The sequence below is a fragment of the Oncorhynchus masou genome, chromosome 33 (genome assembly GCF_036934945.1).
Source record: "Oncorhynchus masou masou isolate Uvic2021 chromosome 33, UVic_Omas_1.1, whole genome shotgun sequence".
NCBI classification, from domain to species: Eukaryota; Metazoa; Chordata; class Actinopteri; order Salmoniformes; family Salmonidae; genus Oncorhynchus; species Oncorhynchus masou.
This window is the reverse complement of record NC_088244.1, coordinates 13831176-13858622: the sequence shown is the minus strand read 5'-3', so window position 1 is coordinate 13858622 and position 27447 is coordinate 13831176. Positions and strand designations below refer to the sequence as shown.

The 27447-nt window shown below is 47.7% G+C and overlaps 2 protein-coding genes across 4 annotated transcripts in view; one reads left to right on the top strand and one right to left on the bottom strand.

Annotated features, from left to right (window-relative positions):
* The first annotated feature begins 1191 nt into the window (after positions 1–1191).
* LOC135527873 (zinc fingers and homeoboxes protein 3-like) lies at positions 1192–13424 on the top strand. The gene is given in 8 exon segments (XM_064956499.1): positions 1192–1449; positions 7412–8371; positions 8559–8675; positions 8967–10632; positions 10635–10696; positions 10885–11697; positions 12129–12399; positions 12511–13424. Coding segments are annotated over 7 exon segments (3729 nt in total). The 5' UTR covers positions 1192–1449; positions 7412–7582; the 3' UTR covers positions 12522–13424.
* Positions 13425–13628: 204 nt separating this feature from the next.
* Positions 13629–27447, bottom strand: part of plcg1 (phospholipase C, gamma 1) — a 38931-nt gene continuing 25112 nt past the window's right edge. Inside the window, exons 16-34 of one of the 3 annotated variants that reach the window (XR_010453483.1) lie at positions 25960–26061; positions 24654–24841; positions 24014–24214; positions 23762–23881; positions 22548–22728; positions 22379–22456; positions 22146–22249; positions 21914–22007; positions 21583–21652; positions 18849–19012; positions 18611–18707; positions 18301–18525; positions 17998–18146; positions 17681–17795; positions 17211–17372; positions 16983–17071; positions 16338–16609; positions 14952–16210; positions 13629–13967 (exon numbers count right to left, since the gene is read on the bottom strand). Coding sequence is in view for 2 of the 3 variants with exons in the window: in XM_064956503.1 (XP_064812575.1) it covers positions 16168–16210; positions 16338–16609; positions 16983–17071; positions 17211–17372; positions 17681–17795; positions 17998–18146; positions 18301–18525; positions 18611–18707; positions 18849–19012; positions 21583–21652; positions 21914–22007; positions 22146–22249; positions 22379–22456; positions 22548–22728; positions 23762–23881; positions 24014–24214; positions 24654–24841; positions 25960–26061 (2454 nt within the window). In the remaining variant the exon portion in view is untranslated. Of the gene's footprint in view, positions 16211–16323; positions 16610–16982; positions 17072–17210; positions 17373–17680; positions 17796–17997; positions 18147–18300; positions 18526–18610; positions 18708–18848; positions 19013–21582; positions 21653–21913; positions 22008–22145; positions 22250–22378; positions 22457–22547; positions 22729–23761; positions 23882–24013; positions 24215–24653; positions 24842–25959; positions 26062–27447 lie in introns of all 3 variants that reach the window. The other 2 variants (XM_064956504.1, XM_064956503.1) reach the window with 2 other exon arrangements.

Genomic DNA, 27447 nt, shown 5'->3' with positions numbered 1-27447 from the left:
GCTTGCCTACGGAGCTGTGAGGGGAACGGCACCGCAGTACCTCCAGGCTCTGATCAGGCCCTACACCCAAACAAGGGCACTGCGTTCATCCACCTCTGGCCTGCTCGCCTCCCTACCACTGAGGAAGTACAGTTCCCGCTCAGCCCAGTCAAAACTGTTCGCTGCTCTGGCCCCCCAATGGTGGAACAAACTCCCTCACGACGCCAGGAGAGCGGAGTCAATCACCACCTTCCGGAGACACCTGAAACTCCACCTCTTCAAGGAATACATAGGATAAAGTAATCCTTCTCACCCCCCCCCTTAAATGATTTAGATGCACTATTGTAAAGTGGCTGTTCCACTGGATGTCAGAAGGTGAATTCACCAATTTGTAAGTCGCTCTGGATAAGAGCGTCTGCCAAATGACTTAAATGTAAATGTAAATGAGTGTAAGCCTTGAAGGCTTCGTTACAAGAACAACATGGATGAACGGGTCTCAATCAATTCACTAGGGAATCAAAGATTGTGTGCTTTTCCTTTGCAGAATCTTGATAAAGTAAAGTAGGGCTTAAATACATCCCTATAAAAATGATCAGCCATTTGATCATCTGGACCTTACTGTGCTCCAGATTTTCTATCCCATCCGCCACATTGAAAGTGATGTGTGCATGAGTTCACGTGCAACTGGAAATATTGTCTGATGTGTCCGATAACCGTGAGGCTGTGGTGGCATGATCAGAGCTGTTTCGCATTTACACCTCATGACACATAATAACAGAAAAGTAACCTAGGCTAAAAACCTAGGGTATGAAAACACATTAGGCCTAACTCAGAACAGCAGTGGAGGCTGCTGAGGGGAGGACGGCTCATAATAATGGCTGGAACAGAGCAAATGGAATGGCATCAAACCACGTGTTTGATGTATTTGATACCATTCCACCAAAACTGCTCCAGCCATTACCATGAGCCAGTCCTCCCCATTTAAGGTGCCACCAACCTCCTGTGGCATAGAGGTATAGACTAGCCTATACCAACTGAAAGGAAAGCCTTTAACATGAGTAATTTAGACTACCATATTGAAGGGTGAAGTTCACTTTTCTTTATTATGAAACCTCTCTCTCTCTCTCTCTCTAAATTCAAGACGATCTGAGGTGTTAGAGGTCGGTAGTGACGTTTTGTACCACGTGCCTGTCTCTATGCTGACTACGTGCGTCGTATTTCCCTCTCCACACGCCTCCAGAAGCTGTGAGAGCCATTCGAAATAAACAAGAACGACGGGGGCCATTGTGTCACTAGCCCAAGTGGCCAGTATCACGTTTATCACCATTCGAGGAAGAGAGGGGTACCACCCTACCTAAGTTGGCATCAACAAAGCCCCAAATCTCACATTATTTATTTATTTTGTTACATATGCTTACGTTTATTTTTTTGACTTTTTCCACAATCTGAACTCCACCTCTATCAAATAAGGTAAGGTTTCTGTGAATTTACTCTTAAAAACGAGTTTTTACCTTTTCAAAGTTGTGCGAGCGTTACCTTTATGGTGCTAATGTTAGCCAGCTGCATGTCGCTCGCATAAAATGGCGACAGCAAGGGGCGAGTAGTTTTTGGAGGCTTGTCTCTTCCACCGTTCTGAATTGGTTACAATATTACAAAGATGTATGTAGCCAGCCTATTAACTTATCGCTCACTCCGCAATTGAGCGGAAGAACAACACGCGCCAGTTTTGTTACAATGTATCAATTAATTTTCCTGGCTGTCTCATTGACGAGATGTAATTTACAGGCTTTCCTCTTAAAATCACTCTCCCAATTGTAATTAATCACAGTTTTCTCAGTTCACTAATGTAGTTAATTATCATAACAACTGGCTTTACGTTGACGCACTCTAAGCGTTATGGGTTATGTAGAATATGGTTTTATTGTAATCAGTCCATCATATTGCATCCTCGTGCACGATTTTGAGGAACATGGGCTTTGAAAGTTTAACTTCAAGATATCTAGATGTCATAAAATCTTTGACCATCGCAGTTTAGTACGCTGTTATGCAATTTATCTACAATTATTGGAGTAGAAGACTAAATATACTATTTTTCCCATTCTAGATATTACAGAAATTGTCTGCATAGTTATCAAATGTATTTGGATGATAAATGTTTTCAGAATATAGTTTTCACGATTCTGTCTCTTCATATTAACATTCATATCTCGACTAATGTACTGTGTATGCCTGATAGCCTAGGCTATATGAATGTATGCACGCAGCAGCAGTAGCTGTTTAGGTTCCTCCCACCACATGTCAACATTGCCATGCTCTCTGTGCATGCTAGATATGAGTTCACAGCTGTTCCCAAAAGGCTCATTTGTGTCTGATGTCCACATGATAAAACAGCCATAGAGCACTAACTCTAATCCAGCTATCTATTCATCAGCCATGTAACAGTTTTCACCCGACATACCAATTGCCATACAATAGTTGGGGAGAAAAAGGTAGACTAGTCATTTATGATTTGAAGGGGTGGGTTCAGTGTTTCAGATGTGATTCATTAAATTATTTATTAATGGTTTGTTGGTGCATGTGCATTTAGTCAGCAACTGTGTTTTGTGTTGAATTGATTGCCTGAGGTCATGGTGGTGTGCCTATCTCCCTGATCACGCACGCGCACACACACCCTCCCTTTCTCTCTTTGTGGCACAGTCTGCCAGGCCTGGTGTTGGCACAAAGGCTTGATTGTATATGGACAGGTTGCATTAGAATGATTATAATAACTGACTCTGTTACCATCAGATTTGAAAAGTGTCCCCAATTGCTCCGTTGGCATTGTTATTGTGAGATGTAGGCCATACAGAATAATTTAGCTGATGCATGCACGTGGTAGTTTAAACAAACCCTTATTTGTTTATAAATAAAAACATACAACTATTTGCCTGTATTTCATCATGTCTGGCAAGGGTAGCAGTTAAACATTTTCTTGCCCATCCTCATTTTTCAAATTAAACTTGAACTATTTTCTGTTTTGGCAAGCGTTCGTTTATCCACTGTTCAACTTTTATTCTCCACAAAACCCCACTAAGGCGGTCTGCTGTAAGACCCCCTTTTCTATAGGAGGAGAGGATTGGAAGTGAGAGGAGAAAGGAGAGGAAGAGAGCGTGTGTGCCTGTGTCCAGAGCCAGCAGGTTTAGGTCAACAGTAACCGGCAGAACACTGCCTGGCTAACAGCCTGTGATGTCAGCCATTTTAGGTTGGCCAGCACAGAGCATGGTGGTGCTCCGCCATTTTTCTCTCCCTACCCTCTTAACAATCCAGCATTAAAGCCTGCACTGCCAGTGGCCACAGCAACGCAGGCTTTCGCAACCTTTTTGCAGCCGTTTGCGCTCCCTGACTTGAACACAGCCCAATTGGGATTCAGCAGCAGCTGAACTGTGACAATGTGTAGAGACAGTGTCATTAGGGTTTTGTTTCTGTTGCCAAAAGTGAAGAACAAATGATACAGCCAGAATGAAGGGAAACCTCAGAGACAAACATACGCAAGCCTCTGCTGTGGTGCCAGAGGAGGAAAAGGAGGAGGTGGTGGTGATGGAAGGAGAGATTACTACCACATACTCCTGGTTTAGAGGGAGCTGAGGAGGATGTAGAAGGGTAACTGTAGGGGTAGTATGGTGGGAGTATGGATATTTTAAAGAGGTAGAGGATCTCAGGGAAACAACAAAGAGAACTGGCTGCAGTGCTCCCAGCATGTCTCTCAGTAATGGTGGGCAGTGACCCAGGCGTCTGTCTGTACAGAGTGTGAGCAGGAAAGGAAAGGACGCCATTCGCCCCAGCCAATAGCGTGCGCTGGCGAGGGCGACCACACCTAGAAGACATGCACACCGCGTGAGTGAGGCACTGAAATAGGAGCAGGGCACGGACTCTCCAGTCACCACTCACAGGAGTGTGTGGAAAAACAAGCCCACTAGAGCCAGGACCTGGAAGGCATTTGAGGTGTGTTTGTTTGTGTGTGAGCTTGTGGGTGGATGCACGAGTGAGTGAAATGAGGAGAGTGGGAGGGGAGGGGGGGCAGTTGCCATGGGGACAGTAACATACCAGTGGCACTGCCGACCTGTCTCTTGGTCGAACTTATTCAGAAAGGGATTGGGTCAAAGAGAAAGAGGGGACATAAAAAGGGGGAGAGGGGAAGAAGGGGGGGGGGTGAGGAGGCAAGCAAACATGGGACGGCTAGGGGATATGGGAGAGTCTCTCTGACACAGAGAGGACAGACAGATGGACACTGTCACGTGGACAGACAGGCATACAGCAGGGATGGGGGACAGGAGCCATAGTCAGGGATGTCATGCTGGCTGGGATGGCGTACGCACCCGGCCGGCTACGCTCATAGAATATTTGGAGCGTTGGTCTCTAGTGTTTGGGGGCTAATATTGGCCTATACACTGAGAGTATAGAAGCAAGTCCAGGGTATGATAGAGCGACGGGTGGGCATGTGAGTTTGAGCGCTCTACATCTGATAGATTATTTGAGTGTCGGGACAATAACCACATTCTGTCTGTGGGTCACAGCGAGTAGTATTCGCCTGTGTCGTGTGGGAAAATGGCTGCCCTACTGCCTCGGTAAACAAGCCTCACGCACAGGCATGCAGACAAGCACACTCCCCCATGCTCACACATACCCCGCATGCTCACACATAGGCACACTGATGTGCGCACGCACGCAAGCACCCACACGGACACACAATCAAGCTTCATGGTAAGTCTTGCTGTGCTCATGGAAAAACATTTCTGACCCATATTTTAGTTTTCAGCGGATCTCCCATATTAAGTCAACAGGGCTTGTCTGAGATCTGCTGAGATCGAGAGGAGAGGTTCACCAGTGTTGTACTGATACGTGTATCTATTCAATTCCTGTGAAGCAGGTTCTTTGTTCATGTAATCTCTGTGAAATGTTCCTCTCTGACATACTTGGTGTAAATACTGCTTAACAAAGGTCCACCTGGAGAATAAGCTCTCCTCCCAGGTGTGTGTTGTTGTGTGAACCTACAGTAGTCAAGTTAACCTAACGGTGGTGCTCCAAGGTGTTAATGGGGGGGTTCACACACAGTTTGTGATCTTGTGTCTTTTAACTGCTCGTTGTAGCCAGTCGGGGGCTGGTGTGTGGTACTCAGCACAAAGGCACACACACGCACATATCATGCACATTCAGAAAAACACATGTGCAGACACACTGCAGCCCAACTCTCAGGTTGTGTCCACTGGCTGACGAGCTTGCAGCGGAACATTCCAGTCTTCGCAGCCGAGGAGGGGGAGGAGAAATGACTTGATGTGATTGTAGTGCGAAGAGAGGCAGAGGGAGCAAGAGAGCGGGGGTTGGGTGGATGGGGGGGTGGTATTGGGGCAGAGAATTCCTGGCTGAAACACCTAAACTGCTTCCTCTGAGACCGTTAACACCCCCCCCACACCCCCCGCTCCACTCTCACCCCAACCCTCCTGCCCATCCCCCACCAACCTCTTTCCCCCTCTCTCCCCATCAGGCCCACGTGATGGATGGCAGGGCCTGCCCACCCCCCCCCCACAAGCCTTTGTGTTGGTCATGTGACTTGGCCGCCTTGGCAAAGCTGTGCCCCCTGATGCAGAACTGAATGGCAGGGAGAGGGAGTGGCGGGTTGCAGAGAGAGAGAGGGAGGGGGGCAGAATAGCCAAAATGGAGGGCAGTTACTCCCTCTGGGGGATCGCGTTCCCCCTACAGTGGCAAAGGCCTGCTCTGCCTGTTAACCACTCGTACACCAGACACCAGTGTAGAGGAAAAGTACGATGCTTTGGAGAAGCCCGGAAAGTCTTTTCAATCGGGTTAGCAATTTTACAGTTAACACAAAGTTTGAGGCATAACAAACATAAGATATTGCTGTTGGTGAATATGTTACAGAAGGGACTGGTCATTGGCTTGCTGCGTAATATAGAAGACTCACAGTAGCAACAAAAGATGAAACATTGTTTTCAGATTGGCATTTGCAATATCGTCTTCAGTGATTGTGTATTTTCAACACATGACCCACTCTCTTTATTGAACAAGACTCCCCCATTGATAGACTTGATACAGACGCGCTGATTAGTAAGTTACGCCAATGTTTTTCTCCAGAACTCCATTTCAACACCATGTCCTATTCGCAAAACATCCGCCACCTCAGTCCTCCAAAAGCCACTGCACCTTTAAGAGATTTGAAACTCTACACCCCTACACCATTTAGTCCATAGCTCAGAGGCTCACTGGAACTTTGGTCGGCAGTTTGGGTCCAGTCAGTTGGGACTAGAAAATAACACGTTGCTCTTCGGCGCCATCAGGAGGGAAACACAACAGGTCTTAGACCAGTGTGTAGGGCCGACTTCATCTTACTATGGTTTCTGCTCCACCCTGTGTGTGGATGCAGGGAACTTGGATTAGGGGGTAAGATGACGCTGACCTAATTTGCACAGTGGACATGTCTGCCATGTGGCAGAGGTGAGAGACAGAGGTGTGTAAGCTCCTTATAAGGTAGGGGGATTCATTGTGTTCATGGAGGAGGCTTTGGGTTGAAGGACTGGTAGTGTGTGTGGTGCCGTTGGGAGTAATTGCCCTAGAGCTGTCCTCCAGTATTTCACCAATGCATCTTGGGAGGGAGGAAGTGAGGGGAAGGAAGGGAGAAGTCGCACACCTAACAGGAAGCTACGCCATTTTGTTGTTGTTGGGGGGGTAGTTATAACATAGGAAAAGTCTGGATAGTGTAGAGATTGAATCTGTGTGTGCCATTGGCCCGCCTAATACGAATCCCACCTTTCCCCAAATGAAGGCTACCAAAATCCTGTGGAGTGAATGTCCCGCTACAGATTTGAAAATATTCACTAATGTTTTCTTTGGTGGTGTGAATTGTTTGGCCAGCCTATGAGTGTGGATCTGTCATGCGCTGTGCTGCGTCTGTCCAGAGTGGGTTGTGTTCCCTCTGAGGGTGTACTGTGTATGAAGCTGGGGAAGTTAAAGGCGTGGAGGAGAGGGGGTGGCCTGGGATAGCTCTCTTAAAAAAACTTTTTTTTACAGAAGAGTGAGACACGAGGAGGGGAGCAGAGAGAAACACCCAATATAGGCCAATCAAACACAGCCTTGAGTTACTTGGCTTGTGAGTTGAGTTTTTAAAGGAGCAGACTTTATTTATTGACAAAGACACAACACTGAAAATGATAGAACATTGTACCAAAATTCAAGACGTCTTTAAACCACATATTTCATATCAGAGCATGTTTGCCTTTCCTTTGTCTGTATCAAATGCATTTATTACGTAGTGTAATATGCTTCTGGGACTCAGTATAAAAATGATTGACCTCTTACAGTATGTGTATAGTTTACAGTATAGTTTCATAATGATGACTTGAAGCTTAATTATGTTTGTTTTTTCTCTCCATCTTGTTTTCAGCGCAAACACACTGAGACGTGAGCAAACCCAACTCATGGTCATGTTTCCCCACACTCCCCTCCCAATGGCTGGTCCATAGTCAGGGCCCCAACTGAACTACAAACTGACTGCTGTACTCCTTGGCCGGCTACCACAACCCCCCCTCCCTTCCCCATACCATCCGCTCCAACCATGGCCAGCAAGAGGAAATCCACCATACCCTGCATGATCCCCCATAAGACCATGCACCTTCGGGAGGAGCTGGAGCAGGACTCATGCCTGTCAGACCCTCTCTCCCTCCTCCGACAGGCCCGGGAACAGGGCTACCCCTCTATGGGTGCGAGCGGTAACGGGCAGAGCCCCCGGGAGCGATCCCCAGGCAAATCCTCCAGGCCTGAGGGGGGCAATGATGTCAAAGATGGGTGTGGCACCTACACTTGCAGGCCGTGTAACTTTGAGACCCAGGACCTAAACCTGTTCCTGGACCACGTCTACAGTGGCCACCCAGACTTCAGAGCTGACCCCAGCTTCCAGTGTGTGGACTGTGGGGTGTCAGCAGCCAAGTTTGAGGGCTTGGCCCTGCACAATGCCCAGGTCCACCCCAGCACAGTGTGCACCACCCTGCAGCTGAGGAGGAGGGACAGGAGGGTGGTGGTGGAGCAGAGTCTGGTGACAGGGTCAGAGACCGGGAGGGACACAGAGATCACCATCACAAAGACCCCCATCATGAGGATGATGAAAGGGAAGTCAGAGTCCAAGAGGTTTGTGGTGTCCCATTCCTCTCCTGATGAACACTCCCCAGACCCCCTCCCCATCTCTAAGTCCAAGGAGATGGAGAGAAAAGAGACCCCCACAGTGACGGTTACCCACGTTCCAACCATAGTGCACAACGGGACAGCCACCAAGGTCACGCTCCCCTCTGCTATCCAGATAGTGAACGGCTCGGGGGCTCTGCCCATGCTCAAAACTGCCATCACACAGGTACTTTGTGGTTTTAATCTTTTGTGTTTCAAGTCTTGGTCAGTCCATTACGGCAAATTACAATTGGTGCTCAATTAACTTCATTGAATTACATTGCCAGAATGTGTACAAGTTTCCTCGGGGAGTTGAATGCATTTCATATCAGACTGGACAATAACATTTGTTTTTTTTCTATTCTCTGAACCAGGTGGTGTCAGTGGTCCAGAACAGGAACATCTACCATCAGACAGCTCCCATTACAGTGTCCGCTGCTCTGTCCTCCTCCACGTCCTCCTCATCCACCTCCTCCAAGAACATGCCCAAGGTACTAACATTTGATTTACTTCCTGTCATTTTACCAAGAGGCCAGCAGCTCTTAACATACCAATTTGTGTCTGGTGATTGACTAGTGTCAGTCCAGCTTTATGAAGATGTGCTAGGCAGTTCAAGTGTAATTGGTGTATGTACACATTATTACATGGTATTTACCATGGGTTTCAGTGCCCTTTGAGCTGTCAGTGTAAATCTTCTCCTAGTTTATGTGAAGTAGTGTAAATTCAATGTAATTCCGATGTTGGTACTACATGAAATATATATTCTACCTTCTGTTGTGCAGGTGATGATCCCTCTGAGCAGCATCCCAACCTACAGCGCCTCTATGGACTCTTCCTCCTTCCTCAAGACGTCCTTCAGTAAGTTCCCCTATCCCACCAAGGCAGAGCTCTGCTACCTCACCGTGGTCACCAAGTTCCCAGAGGAGCAGATCAACATCTGGTTCACCGCCCAGAGACTCAAGCAGGGCATCAGCTGGTCTCCAGAGGAGATAGAGGAGGCCAGGAAGAAGATGTTCAACACCATCATACAGACTGCTCCCCCTAGCACCCAGTACCAGCCATTGAGCCAGACCCACCACAGTCCAGCCCAGCACACCATCAGGGTCCTGCCTGCCTCTCTGGGGCCTACAGGGATCCCTCACATCCTCCAGGGCTCTCTGGTGGGTCAGGGAGGGGTGATTGTCACGCAGCCCATGATGGCCAACAGCATCCAGGTCAACAGTGCCCCCATGGCCCTGGCGGTCACACCCAAGCACCAGGCTGCAGCCCGCCCTATGATGCAGGCCCGGCCTGCTGCCGCCCTAGTGGCCGATAAGGGGATCAGCATGGTGGTGGAGAGCAGTAGTATTGGAAACATCATCATCAGTAGCCGTAGTAGTAATAGTGGAGGGAGTACTAGTAGTATCAGTAGTAGTAGAAATGGTGCAGGGAGTAGTATTAGTAGTGCTAGTAATGGTGGAGGAAGTACTAGTAGTCACATCAGTAGTAGCCGTAGTAGTTACAATAGCAGTAGTTTCAGCAGCCATGCTAGTGTTATTAACCTTAGCTTTGGCAACAGGGGGAACAGCATTTATAGCAATGGAAAAGTCATCAACGCCAATGGTAAAATCAACCATGCTATTGCTAATCTCAGTGGGAAAAGCAACAGCAATGCTATCAGCATGGTTAAAAGCAGCAGCACTGACAGTAGGTGCAACAGCAGCAGTACTATTGCTAAAATGATAAGTGAAAGTCAAGTAACTGCTGATATTAAAAGCACCATGGACAACAAACCCAACAGCAGCAAAGATACTAACAGCAGCAGCTTGAGCAACAAGAAAACAATCACCACAACCAGTGGCCCCACAGCCACAACTACCCCTACTGCCACCACCACCAGTAACCCCACCACCCCCAGTAATCCTACCAGTAACCCCACCACCACCAAAACAGAGGCGGCATCTTCCCCCTCCACCAAACCTTCCTCTTCATCTTCTCCGGCGCAGAGCGGGAGCACAGACGCCAGTGGAACCCCCAGCTCCAGAACGCTCCCCAACACCTTCCTGGACCCCGGCTTCTACAAGAGCAAGAAGACCGTGGAGCAACTGAGTGCGCTAAAAGAGAGCTTCACCAACAACCAGTTCCCCAACCAGGAAGAGGTGGACCGTCTCATCTCCTTCACCAGCCTGACCGTGCGCGAGGTCCGTAAGTGGTTCAGTGACCGCCGCTACCACTTCCGCAACCTCAAGGGGGGGCGTTCGAGCACGGGCGGTGCTAGCGCAACGACCACGCCCGGGTCAGCTAACGCAACGACCACACCCGGGACGCCCCGTGGTAACAGTGCTACCCCCATGGACCTCTCAGACACTGCCAATCCCAGTGAGAATACTAAAACCTCCCAGCAGGGGTTGGCAGCCCTCAGCCCCCCTCCCTCACAGACACCCACCTCCCCCACCACCCCGTCCAGACGGCCACCCAGACCCCCTCCCCAGACTTCACAGCCATCCGCTACAAAGAGAGGGACCCTCAGCAGGTGAGTGGTGGTGTGACTGTGATGATTGACTTTGCACACAGCCTCATTTTTTCCTCAAAAGATTATAAACATTTTTTATTATTGGTGAAGTATCCCTTTAGTATCTATTTACTGCCAATCAAATTGCTCACTGGGACATGAAACCTATGCACGTCTACCCTACACTAATCTCTTCTCTACCCCACTAGGTGAGGGCGCTAGAGGCCAGCTTCAGCCAGGACCCTGACCCACCTGGAGAGGAGGTGGACCGCCTCCGGGCCGAGACCAAAATGACCCGTAGAGAGATCCACGGCTGGTTCGCTGAACGCAGGAAGAGAGTCGCTGCTGAGAAGAAGAAAGAGGAGTTGGAGAGGGCGGAGCAAGCGGATGAGATGGAAGCAGGGGGAGGGGAGGAGGGAGTTAAGAGTAAGGATGATGTCGGGGTGAAGAAAGAGGAGGATGGTTCAGGCTCCGAGCTGAAGGTGAACCCCATTAAGATCAACCTGAAGATGCTCAAAGTGACTGAGTCAGATGGCAAACTGGAGTCTGAGGGAGGGCAGGCAGATAGCCCCACCATGCCTAACCTGTCTCCCTCCACAGACCCAACATCAACCCCTGCTCCATCCACAATTCCAAGTCTAACCCCAAAGCCATCTCCATCACCTAAACCCTCCCCCTCTACAGCACCATCTTCCACCCCTGCCCTCAAGCCCTCCGCGTCCCCCAAACCCTCCCCTATCCGGGGTAAAAAGACGTTAGAGCAGCTCCACCTCCTGAAGCAGGTGTTTGTCCGGACCCAGTGGCCCAGCGCAGCCCAGTATGACGAGCTGATCTCTTCCACAGGGCTGCCCAGGCCTGAGGTAGTGCGTTGGTTCGGGGACTGTCGCTACGTGCAGAAGAACGGCCAGCTTAAGTGGCTGGAGGCCTACCAGACCATGGTCCTGAAGGAGGACTTCCAGAGGGGAGACACTCAGATGCTCAAGGCCCATCTGGAGGCCCACGGGAGTCTGGAGGAAGAACAGGTAGGACTCGAAATTATCTGGGATAAATAGTTTCTTTTAATCTTCATATTCTGAAGTACCCTTGCACAAGCTGCTCATAGGAGCAGGATCCTGTTTCTGGAGCTTGAGGCAGCTTGATGTACAAGTGCACCCCCTGGACAGGACGCTAGTCTATCACAGGGCCTTGCCCCCAATTTATCTCCTTAATGCTGCGTGCCAAGCAGACTCCTCAGGTCCCATTTTTAGTCTTTGGGATGACTCTGACCGAGGGTCGAACTTCCAAACTCAGGGAGGATACTATAACCACAAGGCCACTGAGTTGGTTCAAGTTGCATGTAATAACACCAAGAAATGATCATCATTAAATGACATAGCATTTGTGCACCTGGATGTAGTGTCTATACTATCATGTTGCCTGTCAGTAGTGATGAGTAAGACTCTGTCCTCTCCAGGTGTTGGAACTGGCCCAGGCTAGTGGGCTGACCGAAGAGCTGGTTCGACGCTGGTTCTCTACCCAGGCTCCTATACTGCTGCAGGGGAAGGACAGTGCTGCTGCAGCCACAGAGGAGACACCCGCAGCAGGGGGAATAACACCCAACCCAGCACCCATGGTGGAAGGATCGTCAGAGCCGGTTCAAGGTGAGGAGAAGATGGAACAGTCGGTGTGTGGAGGAGCGAACGATGAGAGGAGCGTGGACCCCAAGGCTGTGAATCCTGAGAAAGGTAGTGTTTTTCTTGGTCTATGTATGTACAATGTTGGCACGTCACACTGTCATAAAGTAGCACTACAAACAAGGTTTATTTATTGGATTTCTTTTTTCCTTTCTGCCACAGGAACAGACTGAGGGGCCTTTGTCTAGATGGGGGTTTCCCAAACCCCTCCCCCGGTGCACGTTTTGGTTTTTGCCCTAGCACTACACAGCTGATTCAAATAATCAAAGCTTGATGAGTTGGTTGTTTCCATCAGCTATGTAGCGCTCAGGGTAAAAACCAAAACGTGTGCACAAAGGGGTCCTCTGAGGACCAAGTTTGGGAGACCCTGGTCTCGGGGTAACCCAGAGAGACAATGCAGGTGGTCTTGTGAGTGCACAGCAGATGTGATTGTAACTGGATCACTAGAAATGGACCCTGAACTCCCTACCCACACAACCACCCCTTTTACTGGGGATGGACATTGAACCCCCAACCCTCCGCTATACTGAAGTAGGCCTCCTGCCTGCTTTCCATTTTTCCTACACCCCCACATCTTCTAATCTGCCATTTTCTTCAAAACAAGTTCCAGTTGACTCAAATGCAGGATTTTCTGAGGAAGGGGGGTGTTTCTCTCTCCCCATCCTCTCCTGCAAATGGAGGGAGAGGAGAAAAGGGGAGAGGTGTGGTTGGGATTTTGACTCCAGCAGACGTGAAAGAAAGGTGTGGGGTGTTTTAAAAATAAAAATCTGACTGGACAGATGTTGACCAATCCAATCCTCCAGTGGGAGGATCACTGGTGTGAGGGAGGGGAAGAGACTGACTGTATACAAGAGGTTTTTGGTACTGGGGTAGGAGAAATTGCACAGGTTTTTTTTTTAAAGGAGACTTGAGGTGAATATTAGATGTGTCCTTGTTTTAACATCAAGTGCTTCTGTTCTGTATGTCATGGATCTTTTTCTTAAACTGTAACATCTTGACTGACTGTAAAAGTTCCAACATACTTAGGCCTGTTGTATACTTTTTACAGATATTTGCAGAATAAACAATGTAACAAATTGGTTTCCTGTCACTTATTTTCAAAGTCAATGATCGAGGTTGACGTTTCAGTGTGGATCAGAAAAGTTAATTGAGCCATTACTTCAAACCTTCTAAGTAAACTGTAGGCCTACAGTTACCTGATGTGAATGTGCACTACACTGAGTTTTTTATTCATAGGTCTGTTGATGCATTATAATGAAACAAGCACAAGATCAGGCCAATCATAGTTGATTAAGTACTTTAATTCTCAGGCTTGAATATGTTGCATATGAAAGGCAAAATGAAATGAATACTTTTCTCCATAGTTTAGGCACAATACAGAAAGGCTTGGTTTGTAAATGAGACCATCAGTCACAATTGTGATGTGTCTAGATCAAAAGAAACAGTGGATGACAACAGGATTTCTGAAAGAACAATGTAGATATATAGTCGTGTACATCGAGGCCCATGGAAGAAAGCACACTGGTCAGCATTAGGAGCTATGTAGCACAAGAGGGGCAACACAGAGTGTGCGCGCACACACACGTTCCCCCAACCTCACCGTGAAGGTTTGACAATGGCTGCAAAACAAAAAGGTGGCAAGATTCAGTTCCAACCCCCATGTTCCATATGGCTTCAAAAGGAGTTTCCCTCCATGGCATAACATTCTAAATACTGGTTTTAGAGTGTATGGTCTGCTCAAGAGGGGCATTGCATATCAAGTGAAATCACTCTGGCGTCCCCTACTCAGCCTAAACTATTGTGGGGGTAAGCACAAAAGTGCATGACCTTAGATTGGTTGCTGAGAGCAACTTCCATTGAACCACCAACTGGGGGCGTTTGTCAGTCAGGAATGATCAATTGAGGTTTCAGGAACAACACCGATATACATTTAAAGTGCTGTTATGACCCCTGCAGGCTGAATCATGTCACGTCTCTGCAAGTCTAATACAGAAGTCTATCAATCAGCAGTACTGAAAGAATCTTCAGAAAATCTTTGGGATCATCTGGAATGCCGCAATGGAAAAGACACATCCCCTCAGCTGAATAATATGCATACAAGAACCACCGACCTACACAAACATTTAAGAATAGCCTTTCAAATCGATACTGTCTATAGGATTTCAGTTAGGTCCTTCTCGGCCAGCAATACTGCACTTAATTAGGTTAGTCGACTTCCTAGCGCGCTCTACTCTAAGATTATCTACATGCAAGCCCCTCAACACCAGTTAAGACGGTACATTTAAGAGGAATGACGGTCTACAATTTAGACAACTTTAACACATAGGTAAACAAAGATAACCAATGCCTTTCATTCCAAGTGGAAATGTAATGAAGTCCAGAGCAGAAACTGTAGACACTTGCTACAGTAAAACAAGATTTAAAAACATCGCTCTGCGCTGGCACCGGAATGTCTGCTAAACCCAAGCCCGTCTTGTAAACGTGTGGGCAGAACTGAATACAACACACTGCCTCCAGTGGCACCCTGTCTCTCCACCATATATCCACATTGAAACAGAATTAAACATTAAGGATGTGACTTCATCACTAGCATTTGAACTCACAGCATTGCTTTCAGGGACAGACAGGCGAGCCCAGTTCCAGCACTCGACAATGCAGTATGGCATCCTAAAAAAGGAAAATAATGCCATGCTAATCTCCAAATAGGGTAGCACTTTTGATAAAGTTCTATATTGGGGGGGTGGGGGGGATTTTGGCTCTATTCAAGACACACTGCCAAAGTTCAGTTTCACAGCGTGATTGGAATTTAAAGGCAATGTTCTCGCGTTAGCAGAGGCTGCTTTCACTGTAAATGCTGCATTTGTCGGCTCAATTACCTTTACATTTCTATCACGGAGTCTGTTACACTTCAGCTGTCCAGATTGTATAGTGTATAGGGGGTAAGAGTGTCACAAGGCAGGCAACGGAATGATCCGTAGTTTTCAGAATGCAAGTTTGGCAAAATAAGAAAAGCCCGTGTGTATAAAGGCTTGAGTTACTCCACAGAGAGCCCTCGTGATTTACACATTAAAAAAAGAAATCACATGAATGTTTAAAAGTTTAAATAAAAATAATTAAAAAAAACATGGAGACAGAAGCTCTTTAAGAGCAGGTTGGCTGCTGCCGTCGTCTGGCCAACAGCACAGCAGGAATAAATATATATACTCATATACGCCAGAAAGAAGAGAAAAATAATAACCTAACGTGGAAAACAGTTTCAAACTGACACCTTCACAGCTCCCTCATCTCATCCCTCCCTCTTCCATTCTTCTTTCCCGCGAGTCGAGCACGCCAAAACTCCCCATCTCCCTCACCTCATCCCTCCCTCTTCCATTCTTCTTTCCCTCGAGTCGAGCACGCCAAAACTCCCCATCTCCCTCACCTCATCCCTCCCTCTTCCATTCTTCTTTCCCTCGAGTCGAGCCCGCCAAAACTCCCCATCTCCCTCATCTCATCCCTCCCTCTTCCATTCTTCTTTCCCTCGAGTCGAGCACGCCAAAACTCCCCATCTCCCGACATCTTAGCCGAGGGCTGAAACTTCACGTATCATTTTTTTCTTGTCATCCTTGTCTTCTCTCTCCCTTCCCGCCCCCTCCACCTCACACTCACTCCAGGAGGGGGACAGAGGAGAGAAAGAGAACAGAGCAAGGGAGAGCTGCCTGAAATGTAGGCCAAAGCGGTGGTGGGCGTTTCCATAGAAACAGTGTTCACAGCAGTCAGTGACATCATCGGTACGGGGAGGAGCTGGGGGTGGTTGGAATGCTCCCTGATTGGTCCGGCCTAAACGCGGTTCTCTCCGCCCACTCTGGTCCTGCGCATCATCCTGAGGGGGGGAGGAAAAGAGAAAGAGAAAGAGAGAGAGAGAGAGCAAGCAAGGACACGCTAAAATCTCAAAACTGAAATGCACCAACACAGACAGATAGAAGTTACACATACCTCCTTACACATACCTCCTGTTCTGAGGGTCCAGGTCCAGCAGAGCCTCCTGTGATACTCTGAAGTCATCCAGAGGTGTCTGGTAGCGGGCCTCGAAGGAGCCCTCCCTGCCTCTGTAGGCCTGTGTCTGGGTCTGGGCTGCTGGGGACTGGGGCAGAGGGGACATGGAGGAGGCTGAGGACGTGGAGCCTGTCTCCCCCAGACGCTCACGTCCTGTCTGGGTAACCACCGCTGCAGAGACACCTCCTACCGGCAGGAACGGGCTCAGCACCTCCCCATTTTCAGCCTAGTAGAGGGAGAGAAAATAAGTTGGAGGAGTGAATATTAGGGATGATACCAGTAACGTAATGTGTTTTCCATGGCAAAAACAAAAACACAAAGATAATACTATGGTCCTTTAAAAACCTGCTGTATGTAAAATACTGTGCACTATAGCTTGAAAAATAAACGTGATTCTGGATGACAACATCATATTTTTTTTCCAACATTAGGGATGTTTTCCTCTAAAGAAGTTAAATCCTCTGTATTTTGTTTCCTTCCCAGGATACTAAGGAGTAACGCGATACTGGTACCATCCCGGCCCTAATGAATAACTGTCAATGTGTGATGGGAACTGACAGTGGTGGTGGAGTCAGTCCAGTGAGTGGACCACTACCCACCCTGCTCCGGGTGATGTCCATGTGCACCAGCAGAGAGGCCAGCTCCAGATCCTCATTACAGCTGTTCTTCAGAGGGACTGACCGGTAACCTGACACCACACAGAGACACACAGACATGAGTCTAGTAATGCCAAAAGAATGGCATTATCAAACTATTCTGCTAGTCAGAGAGCTCATCATACTTGTCTCAGCCAATCCGAGTGGATGTTGGTGCGACATGACACCTACCTGTCTTGAGGCTGTTGATGGGGAAGCTGGCCTGAGCCAGGAAGTTCTGGTCGCTGAACATGTCAATCTCATACACCACAAAGCGCAGGAAGGCAAAGGCAGAGTTACACACGGTGAACTGGAAAGGCTTCCGGGGCCACGTGGGGTTCAGACCATTATCCGCTGAGGAGAACATGGAGAGAGAGAGAAGACTAGATCAGCCAAGTCCCCATTGTCATATATTGTGTGTACACACTCGGGGATGTTTTGTCCATCAGGTTGCCACACAATCCTTAGTTATTTGTACAACTTTGTTTTTCCATAACTGGACAGGAAATGACAAGCTTAATTCCAAACCCATCACTACATCCTTGCCCTGGCCCTAAAACCTAGGACCCTTCTCATCGAAATAACACCTGGTTCAACTAACCAACTACATGTAAAGAACCTGATTAGTTGAATTAAGTATTAGTGTAATATGTGTTACTCACCCTCTGAGTCAGTCTTCTGCTTGGCACTGTCATATTCTGCACCACACACCTCTATCTCGATCAGGGGGCACACGATGCCACGACCGTGTTTAGGCAGGTGACGAGCACCCAACACCTGGAGAGGACAGACCGTTTAAACACCTTCACACGTTTTTAGATTCTCGTGGCGACCTAACATTTTCCCCAACCCCTAAGCTTAAGATAGCCGATGTCCTTATGGGGACATGGGAAATGTCCCATTGAGGGAGATTTGTCCTTGTTTTAAAATCCTTGTGGGGGACCTCTGAGGATTTCCACGAGGATAGAAGACCACACACCTCTATCTGCAGGGTGACTGACTCAAGACCCCTCAGTGTGTGTCGGTCAAAGGGGTCAAAGTGGTCGTCTCTCATGATTGGTGGCTGGAGGACGTAGCCACTCCTCCCGTTCAACATGAACAGAGCCTGGTTCATCTGCATGGGCTTGTCTGGAGAGGAAAGAAGTTCAGTCAGTCATCTTCAAAAAGTTAATGTAAGGAAAATCAGTCACCGTTAAAAAAATAATACTAATCATTTAGAAAAAGCAAAAATCCCCTCTCCTACCCCTCCTCACTCAGTAACAACTCATCCTTCCCTCTGTACCTGCAGTCTGAAAGTTCAGCGCAACCAGCTGGGATCCACAGAGCCACATGGGCAGAGGGTCGTAGTTGGAGGAGTCCAGCCTCTGTCCACGGGGGTAGATACGGGACAGCTGCAGCCGGTTGTACTGCAGGAACCTCTTCCCCTTGATCCGGTTCACATATTTCTCTGCCTTGGTCTCCGGGAACGAAGACATGTCCCGGAAACACGCCCGCTCTGTCCCAATCTCTACAGGAGCAAGGGGGAGATGGGGGGTGAGATATCCTTGTGTGTGTGAGTGACAGTGTGTTTAACTGTATAGACGTGTCCTTACTGTCCTCGTCGAAGGGTACAGGTCTACAGTAGATGACCAGGTCAGACAGCTCCAGAGCGATCTTCTTCCTTCTCTCCATCATCTTCCCCTCCTCCAGCTGACACACACACGACTCAGTTTGACAGTTTGACACTACTCACACAGTCATTACTTCACAGATAACCACAAGACTCAGATTCTGAGGAAGTATTCCTGCACATGGTATATGCACATTTACTACAAATGACTCTTTCCATACCTTGGCCTCTGATGTCATGGTGACCTCTCTGATCTTGATGACCCACTCCTTGAGCTCCTCCTGGGTATTGGCAGCGATGTCCAAGACCTGCCCTGCCCTCGGAGAGGCAGCTGGGAGGAGGGAGAACACATGCAGCCTGCTTCCCTTACCATCAGGCCGCACCACTAGGGGGAGAGAGAGAGATGAGAAGGAGGGGGCGAGAGAGAGAGAGAGAGAGAGATGGAACAGTGATAACCCCACACACAGAGAGAGAGAGAAAGATGGAACAGTGATAATCCTACACACACAGAGAGAGAGAAAGATGGAACAGTGATAATCCCACACACACAGAGAGAGAGAAAGATGGAACAGTGATAATCCCACACAGAGAGAGAGATGGAACAGTGATAATCCCACACACAGAGAGAGAGAGAGAGAGAGAGAGAGATGGAACAGTGATAATCCCACACACAGAGAGAGAGAGATGGAACAGTGATAACCCCACACACACAGAGAGAGAGAGAGATGGAACAGTGATAACCCCACAGAGAGAGAGAGAGAGATGGAACAGTGATAACCCCACAGAGAGAGAGAGAGAGATGGAACAGTGATAACCCCACAGAGAGCGAGAGATGGAACAGTGATAACCCCACACAGAGAGAGAGAGATGGAACAGTGATAACCCCACACAGAGAGAGAGAAAGATGGAACAGTGATAATCCCACACAGAGAGAGAGATGGAACAGTGATAATCCCACAGAGAGAGAGAGAGAGAGAGAGATGGAACAGTGATAATCCCACAGAGAGAGAGAGAGAGATGGAACAGTGATAATCCCACACACAGAGAGAGAGAGAGAGAGAGATGGAACAGTGATAACCCCACACAGAGAGCGAGAGATGGAAAAGTGATAACCCCACACAGAGAGAGAGAGAGAGAGATGGAACAGTGATAACCCCACAGAGAGCGAGAGATGAAACAGTGATAACCCCACACAGAGAGCGAGAGATGGAAAAGTGATAACCCCACACAGAGAGCGAGAGATGGAACAGTGATAACCCCACACACAGAGAGAGAGAAGGAACAGTGATAACCCCACACAGAGAGAGAGAGAAAGATGGAACAGTGATAATCCCACACAGACAGAGAGAGAAAGATGGAACAGTGATAATCCCACACAGACAGAGAGAAAGATGGAACAGTGATAATCCCACACAGAGAGAGAGATGGAACAGTGATAATCCCACAGAGAGAGAGAGAGAGAGAGAGATGGAACAGTGATAATCCCACACAGAGAGAGAGAGATGGAACAGTGATAATCCCACACAGAGAGAGAGAGATGGAACAGTGATAATCCCACACAGAGAGAGAGAGAGATGGAACAGTGATAATCCCACACAGAGAGAGAGAGAGATGGAACAGTGACAATCCCACACAGAGAGAGAGAGGGATGGAACAGTGATAACCCCACACAGAGAGAGAGAGAGACGGAACAGTGATAATCCCACACAGAGAGAGAGAGAGATGGAACAGTGATAATCCCACACAGAGAGAGAGAGAGAGAGATGGAACAGTGATAATCCCACACAGAGAGAGAGAGAGAGATGGAACAGTGACAATCCCACACAGAGAGAGAGAGAGGGATGGAACAGTGATAACCCCACACAGAGAGAGAGAGAGACGGAACAGTGATAACCCCACAGAGAGAGGGAACAGTGATAACCCCACAGAGAGAGAGAGGGGGAGAGAGAGAGAGAGACGGAACAGTGATAACCCCACACACAGAGAGAGAGACGGAACAGTGATAACCCCACACAGAGAGAGAGGGGGAGAGATGGAACAGTGATAACCCCACAGAGAGAGCGAGAGATGGAACAGTGATAACCCCACACAGAGAGAGAGATGGAACAGTGATAACCCCACACAGAGAGAGAGATGGAACAGTGATAACCCCACAGAGAGAGAGCGGGAGATGGAACAGTGATAACCCCACACAGAGAGCGGGAGATGGAACAGTGATAACCCCACACAGAGAGCGGGAGATGGAACAGTGATAACCCCACACAGAGAGCGGGAGATGGAACAGCGATAACCCCACACAGAGAGCGGGAGATGGAACAGCGATAACCCCACGCAGAGCGGGAGATGGAACAGCGATAACCCCACGCAGAGCGGGAGATGGAACAGCGATAACCCCACGCAGAGGGGGAGATGGAACAGTGATAACCCCACGCAGAGCGGGAGATGGAACAGTGATAACCCCACACAGAGCGGGAGATGGAACAGTGATAACCCCACGCAGAGGGGGAGATGGAACAGTGATAACCCCACACAGAGGGGGAGATGGAACAGTGATAACCCCACACAGAGGGGGAGATGGAACAGTGATAACCCCACACAGAGGGGGAGATGGAACAGTGATAACCCCACAGAGAGCGGGAGATGGAACAGTGATAACCCCACAGAGAGTCGAGAGATGGAACAGTGATAACCCCACAGAGAGTCGAGAGATGGAACAGTCATAATCCCACACAGAGCGGGAGATGGAACAGTGATAACCCCACAGAGAGCGAGAGATGGAACAGTGATAATCCCACACAGAGTGGGAGAGAGATGGAACAGTGATAACCCCACACAGAGAGGGTGGTGAGAGACAAAGAAAAGAAAGGGAGATACAAGTATCTAGAGGTCTTCCCGAGGCAAGGTGACCGTGCCATCTGCAGGAGGATAGAAACAGGAAGGGGAGGAGTCACTCACCAATCTGACAGGAAGACACATCTACACTTCCTCTCAACAGGTCTCCCAGAGGACTGTTCTCTGTCAGCTGCTGTAGGAGAGGAGGGAGGGGGAGACGGGGGGAGGGAGGGAGAGGGGGAGAGAGGGAGGGAGAGTGGGAGAGAGAGAGGGGAGACATGAATGCTAATCGAAAAACCCAACAGCAGCATTTTACATGTTGTTGCTATAAACAATGCCAGAAAATGCCAGTCCCTCTCATAGCATAGACTAGTGGCTGTAAAATGTGGATTATTAGCAGGTGGGATTATCTGATGCGTATCCCAGTATGCGTCTACAGGGTAGAGGGCCTTACTGATCTGTCTGGCTCCACAGCTGAAGGACTGATCTCCTCTACATAGTTAGCAGGAAACCACAGCTGCTTCTTCCCACCACAGTCCCCCTTCCACCTGAGTGAGAGAGTTAAAACACACACACGGAATGGGGTTTACTCTAGAAGGATGTTCTATAACCAACCCCAGATAACTCATGGAGCTCTGTGATGATTTGGATGGTGAACTTGACTTCCTGTGAGTGATGTCACTCACCATCCTCCTTCCTGTTTGTCCACGTTTTGGATGATGGCGTTCTTACTGAAGGACAATTCATCATCCCTCTGGGCCTTGTACTCATACATGGCCTTCACTGTGCACTGCAGGCCGATGTGAAGGGGTTAGGACACACGCACACACACACAATCCTTGCATTGTTACATTTGCAAAGAGAGGGAAGGAGACAGGATGTAAACACACAGGAGATCAAAGAAACGGTGCAGTCTTACCTTGAAGGTGGGCATTTGATTGGCTTCCACATAGAACCCAGGGTTCCGCCCCTCATACAGAGACCCGTAATCTGGCTCCTGACAAATACATGACAGTTCAGACGATATCCAACTCACTTACATTGACTACAGCAACAATCCTGAGCACAAGTGTGTGTGGTCCACTCACAGCGGTGCCTATCTTCTCCAGCGTCTCCTCATTGATAGGGTAGCGGAGCTTCATCTTACGGTACAACGGGTGTTTCTCGTAGTAACTGATGAGATCCACCAGGCTGTCGAACTCCGACGTCCCCAACACCACTGTCTGGCCCTCCTGTTGCACCCTGCAGTGCTTGATCTTCCCCTCTGCCCTGAGGGGACGACAACACAGGGTTTAACACACACGTACGTGTCCTGCTGCATGCATTAATCATCAGGTGCTTCACAGCAATCTGAACCCAAACCCCCGTAAAGAAAGAGGACGCCAAGATGAGTGGCAAGAACCCATTGTCATGGAAGATGCTTTTCATTGTAATTCAACCAATAACTGGCCTGTACATTTTCAAAACAACCCAGTCAGTAATGCCAGATGCTGTAACGCATGTCTCGAGAGGCCAGGCGGATGGCTGCGTGAGCTATACTAGTGATCTAATAGAGAACACGTGTCTCGGGAGGCCAGGCGGATGGCTGCGTGAGCTATACTAGTGATCTAATAGAGAACACGTGTCTCGAGAGGCCAGGCGGATGGCTGCGTGAGCTATACTAGTGATCAAATAGAGAACACGTGTCTCGAGAGGCCAGGCGGATGGCTGCGTGAGCTATACTAGTGATCTAATAGAGAACACGTGTCTCGAGAGGCCAGGCGGATGGCTGCGTGAGCTATACTAGTGATCAAATAGAGAACACGTGTCTCGAGAGGCCAGGCGGATGGCTGCGTGAGCTATACTAGTGATCTAATAGAGAACACGTGTCTCGAGAGGCCAGGTGGATGGCTGCGTGAGCTATACTAGTGATCTAATAGAGAACACGTGTCTCGGGAGGCCAGGTAGATGGCTGCGTGAGCTATACTAGTGATCTAATAGAGAACACGTGTCTCGAGAGGCCAGGCGGATGGCTGCGTGAGCTATACTAGTGATCTAATAGAGAACACGTGTCTCGGGAGGTCAGGTAGATGGCTGCGTGAGCTATACTAGTGATCTAATAGAGAACACGTGTCTCGGGAGGCCAGGTAGATGGCTGCGTGAGCTATACTAGTGATCTAATAGAGAACACGTGTCTCGGGAGGCCAGGTAGATGGCTGCGTGAGCTATACTAGTGATCTAATAGAGAACACCCATCAGTAACAACCAGAACAAACAATTCTGTCTTTTTGTTTCGTCATTTGTTTCTATATTTGGGACTCACCTGAAAGAAATGGCAAAGGAGCTTAGCTCTGCCCTTTTTCTGACAAGGAACGCCCCGTCACGTGGAACCCTCATCAGCATGTTCTCGGCGTGGCTCCGAGACAGGTTGGCATGGTACCACCTAGAACATACACTCATACTTACACACATCCTTCCTACTTTCTTTCCTACCCTCCTTCTCCTTTCATCAAGTCATCACTGACACACAAGATTGAAATGAATGACTATCTGAAGCCTTGAGAGCTGGACGTACTCTTTGCTTTCGTGGGCGTTGGTCTGGGGCACAGGCTCAGTCAGCTTCATCTCAAACTCGTTACAGCGCAGCGCTACCTGCTGGTAGTGGGTGATGAGGGCGAACAGCGTGTCAAACACCAGGTTGTCTGTCAAGTAGAACTTGGGGCTGCCCGCCTCCTGGCGAGAGTGGATGCGACAGTGCTGCACCCGGCCTGAACGCCTGTGTGGACAGTGAAAGAGAGAGACCAGGTATTGATTTGAAATGAGATGGTCCCAGTTACTCAGCCCTGTCCCATGCATTAGCAGAGAGACCAGCAGCCTAGCCTACACTGTGACTGGCTACTACAGAAAATCAATAGGACAACAATTTGGATTGATTGACTGTTCAGGTCCAAGGTTTAGCAGTGTAGCAAACCTATGGCCACCGTAGATTTGGGGGCTAGCCCTCAAGAACATACAGCACAAGTATTATGTGATGTGATGCAAGCAATGGAGGTGGGTGAGGAAAAGGGGGGTTAGGTAAGGAGTGGGGTGAGACAGGTTCAGAGTGAGCTAGGAACAAGGGTGAGGAGTGGGGTGAGGCAGGTTCAGAGTGAGCTAGGAACAAGGGTGAGGAGAAGGGAGTTAGTAGAGGGTGGGGTACTGTAGGGGAGATTTACCAGAAGGACAAGGTGTAGTCTCCTACGAACGTCTCACTCTCCCGGACCAGGAAGGACCCGTCGGGAGCCCCCGTCTCAAGACAGTACTCCGACAGCAGCCGCTCCGCTATCTGTCTCCCGTCGCGACCAGCACCCAGCTTCCCATGGAACCACTTCTCTGCTATATGTTGCTCCATACCGCTAGAGACCTAGAAAGATAGAGAGTGCCAGAGTTTAATGTTGGAACTCCTATGGCAACGTTTCCCCACACTTGGTCCTGGGGACCCCGAGGGGTGCACTTTTTTTAACCCAACACTACACAGCTGATTCAAATGATCAAAGCTGGATGATTAGTTGAATCAATTGTGTAGTACTAGGCCAAAAATCTAAAACGTGCACCCCTTGGAGTCCCAGGGACGGAGTTGGGGAAACCCTGTCCTATGGCATTAAGCACCATAAAGTGATGTTCTGTCCTGTATGTACCGCAGAGTGTCTGCTGGCTTTATTTTGCTGTGGTGGTGATGCGCCACTGCAAAAACATTGCCTCGACACAATAAAAAATATGGAACATGAAACTCTGTTGAGGAGCATTTTGCCTAGAACATTCCACATGTAATTTATCTGCAAACAAAACAAGTAATTCCTAGAAAAAAATAACAACCCCAGAGTAGAATAGTTTCTTTACCAAGTCGGCTTGTTGTTGTGTTCTATGCTAGATAAATATTCCTCTCCGTGACTCATTCATGTTATAAGTGCCATAGGAAGGGACATGTGCATTCTGACAAGCAGTCAATGCACAACAATTATTGCAATTGCGAAAACAGCAGTTTTAATGGCTTTTGTTAAAAAGAGGGGAATCCCAGCTTTCCATTCCTACTTAATTTATTTCTCAACTCCTAAATATGCACAAACTGCACCATTTTAAACCCATGAGCATGGTTAAGCATGTTATGCTCAGCAATTCAGTGCGTGCATAGGGGAGAGTGGGGCTAAACACACAACAATTATAGGGTGACTTGAGGTACAACGCCTCACTACCTAAAAATGATTTATTTGAATGACTTAAATTGTGATGAGATAATATTTTTGGTTGAGCAAGAGTAGTGGAAACCAGATAACATGTTGGGGGAAAAATTAACACGGAGGCCTAGATTTTATTCCGTGCTTATGCAAGTTTCTTGGGACATAAATGAATCAATATGATAACTAGTTAAGAGAACACATGAGATCTGGCTAATGATTAGCCCAATGGGGTAAATGCAGACATGCTTCAGCCTATTCATTTGCACCCCCGACTCCCCCCCCCCACTGTACCGCAATGCCTTACCTCTCTGTGCTCCTCCTCATCCTCGTTGCCTTGGTTGCTAGACGTCTCCTCCGAGTAGTAGATCTTACTGCTGGTCAGGACAAAGAAGTGAGGGTACCACTCCTGCAGAGAGAGGGGGAGATGGTGTTTGAGTTATAAAAAGGTGCTTAAAAAAGGTAACAGTGACAAGAGCTATGGACCATACAACCAAGGCATGTACAGTGAGCTACACAAATATTGGGACCGTGACATTGGTTGTTGTTTTGGCTCTGTACTCAGCACTTCGGATTTGAAATTATTCAGTGACTATAAGGTTGAAGTCAGCTTTAATTTGAAGGTTTTTTCATCCACATCTTGTGAAACTTTTTCAAATTTGACACTTTTTGTACATAGTCCCCCCCAATATTTTGGTTGCGTTTCAGATTATTTTGTGCACAATATAAATTGATGGTAAATAACGTAGTGTGTCATTTTGGATTCACTGTTATTGTAAATAAAAATATGTTTCTAAACACTGCTACATTAATGTGGAAGTTACCAAGATTACAGATCATTCTGAATGAATCATGATGAGTGAGAAAGTTACAGGCATAAATAACAATTTAAAAAACAAAAAAATGCTAACCTCCCCTGTTATTAAATCAGAGTTGATTGTAAAAGTGAGAGGTTAGTATGTCTTGGGGGTACAATATTTGAGCGTCTAACTTTTTCACGATTCATTCAGAACTATCTGTAATCATGGTAGCATCCATCCACAAGCACCATGCTCTACCAACTGAGCTACACGGAACTACATTAAACATAGAAGAGTTTAGAAATATATTCTATTCTTATTTACAATAAGGGGGTTCTACTAAACTATATGGAATTGTTTTAAGGTCATACCAAGGATCATTTAGCTATTGGAGTTTAAGATCCCCTGAAGTATCAAAGAAAAATGTAACACTGAAAACCAGATTCACTACATGGAACAGATCCCCAAAAAATATCAAAAAGGAAGTTTGTGCTGAAGTGTCTCTCCTATATCTTTTATATTTTTTTTTTACATGTATTCAATCACTACCGTTCAAAAGTGTGGGGTCACTTAGAAATTCCCTTGCCATTGAAAGAAAAGCAAATTCTTTGTCTATTAAAATTAACATAAAATTGATCAGAAATACAGTATAGACATTGTTAATGTTGTAAATGACTATTGTAGCTGGAAACAGCAGATTGTTTATGGAATATCTATTTAAAGGGTGACAGGTAGCCTAGTGGTTAGAGCGTTGGGCCAGTAACCGCAAGGTTGCTGGATCAAATCCCCGAGCAGAAAAGGTAGAAATCTGTCGTTCTGCCCCCGAACAAGGCAGTTCCCCGGTAGGCAATCATTGTAAATAATAATTTATTCTTAACTATCTTACCTAGTTAAATAAAAAGGATAAAACATATGCTTGAACCTTTTTATTTAACTAGGTAAGTCAGTTAACTTTTGCAATTATGTTAGCACAGCTGAAAAATGTTGTCCTGATT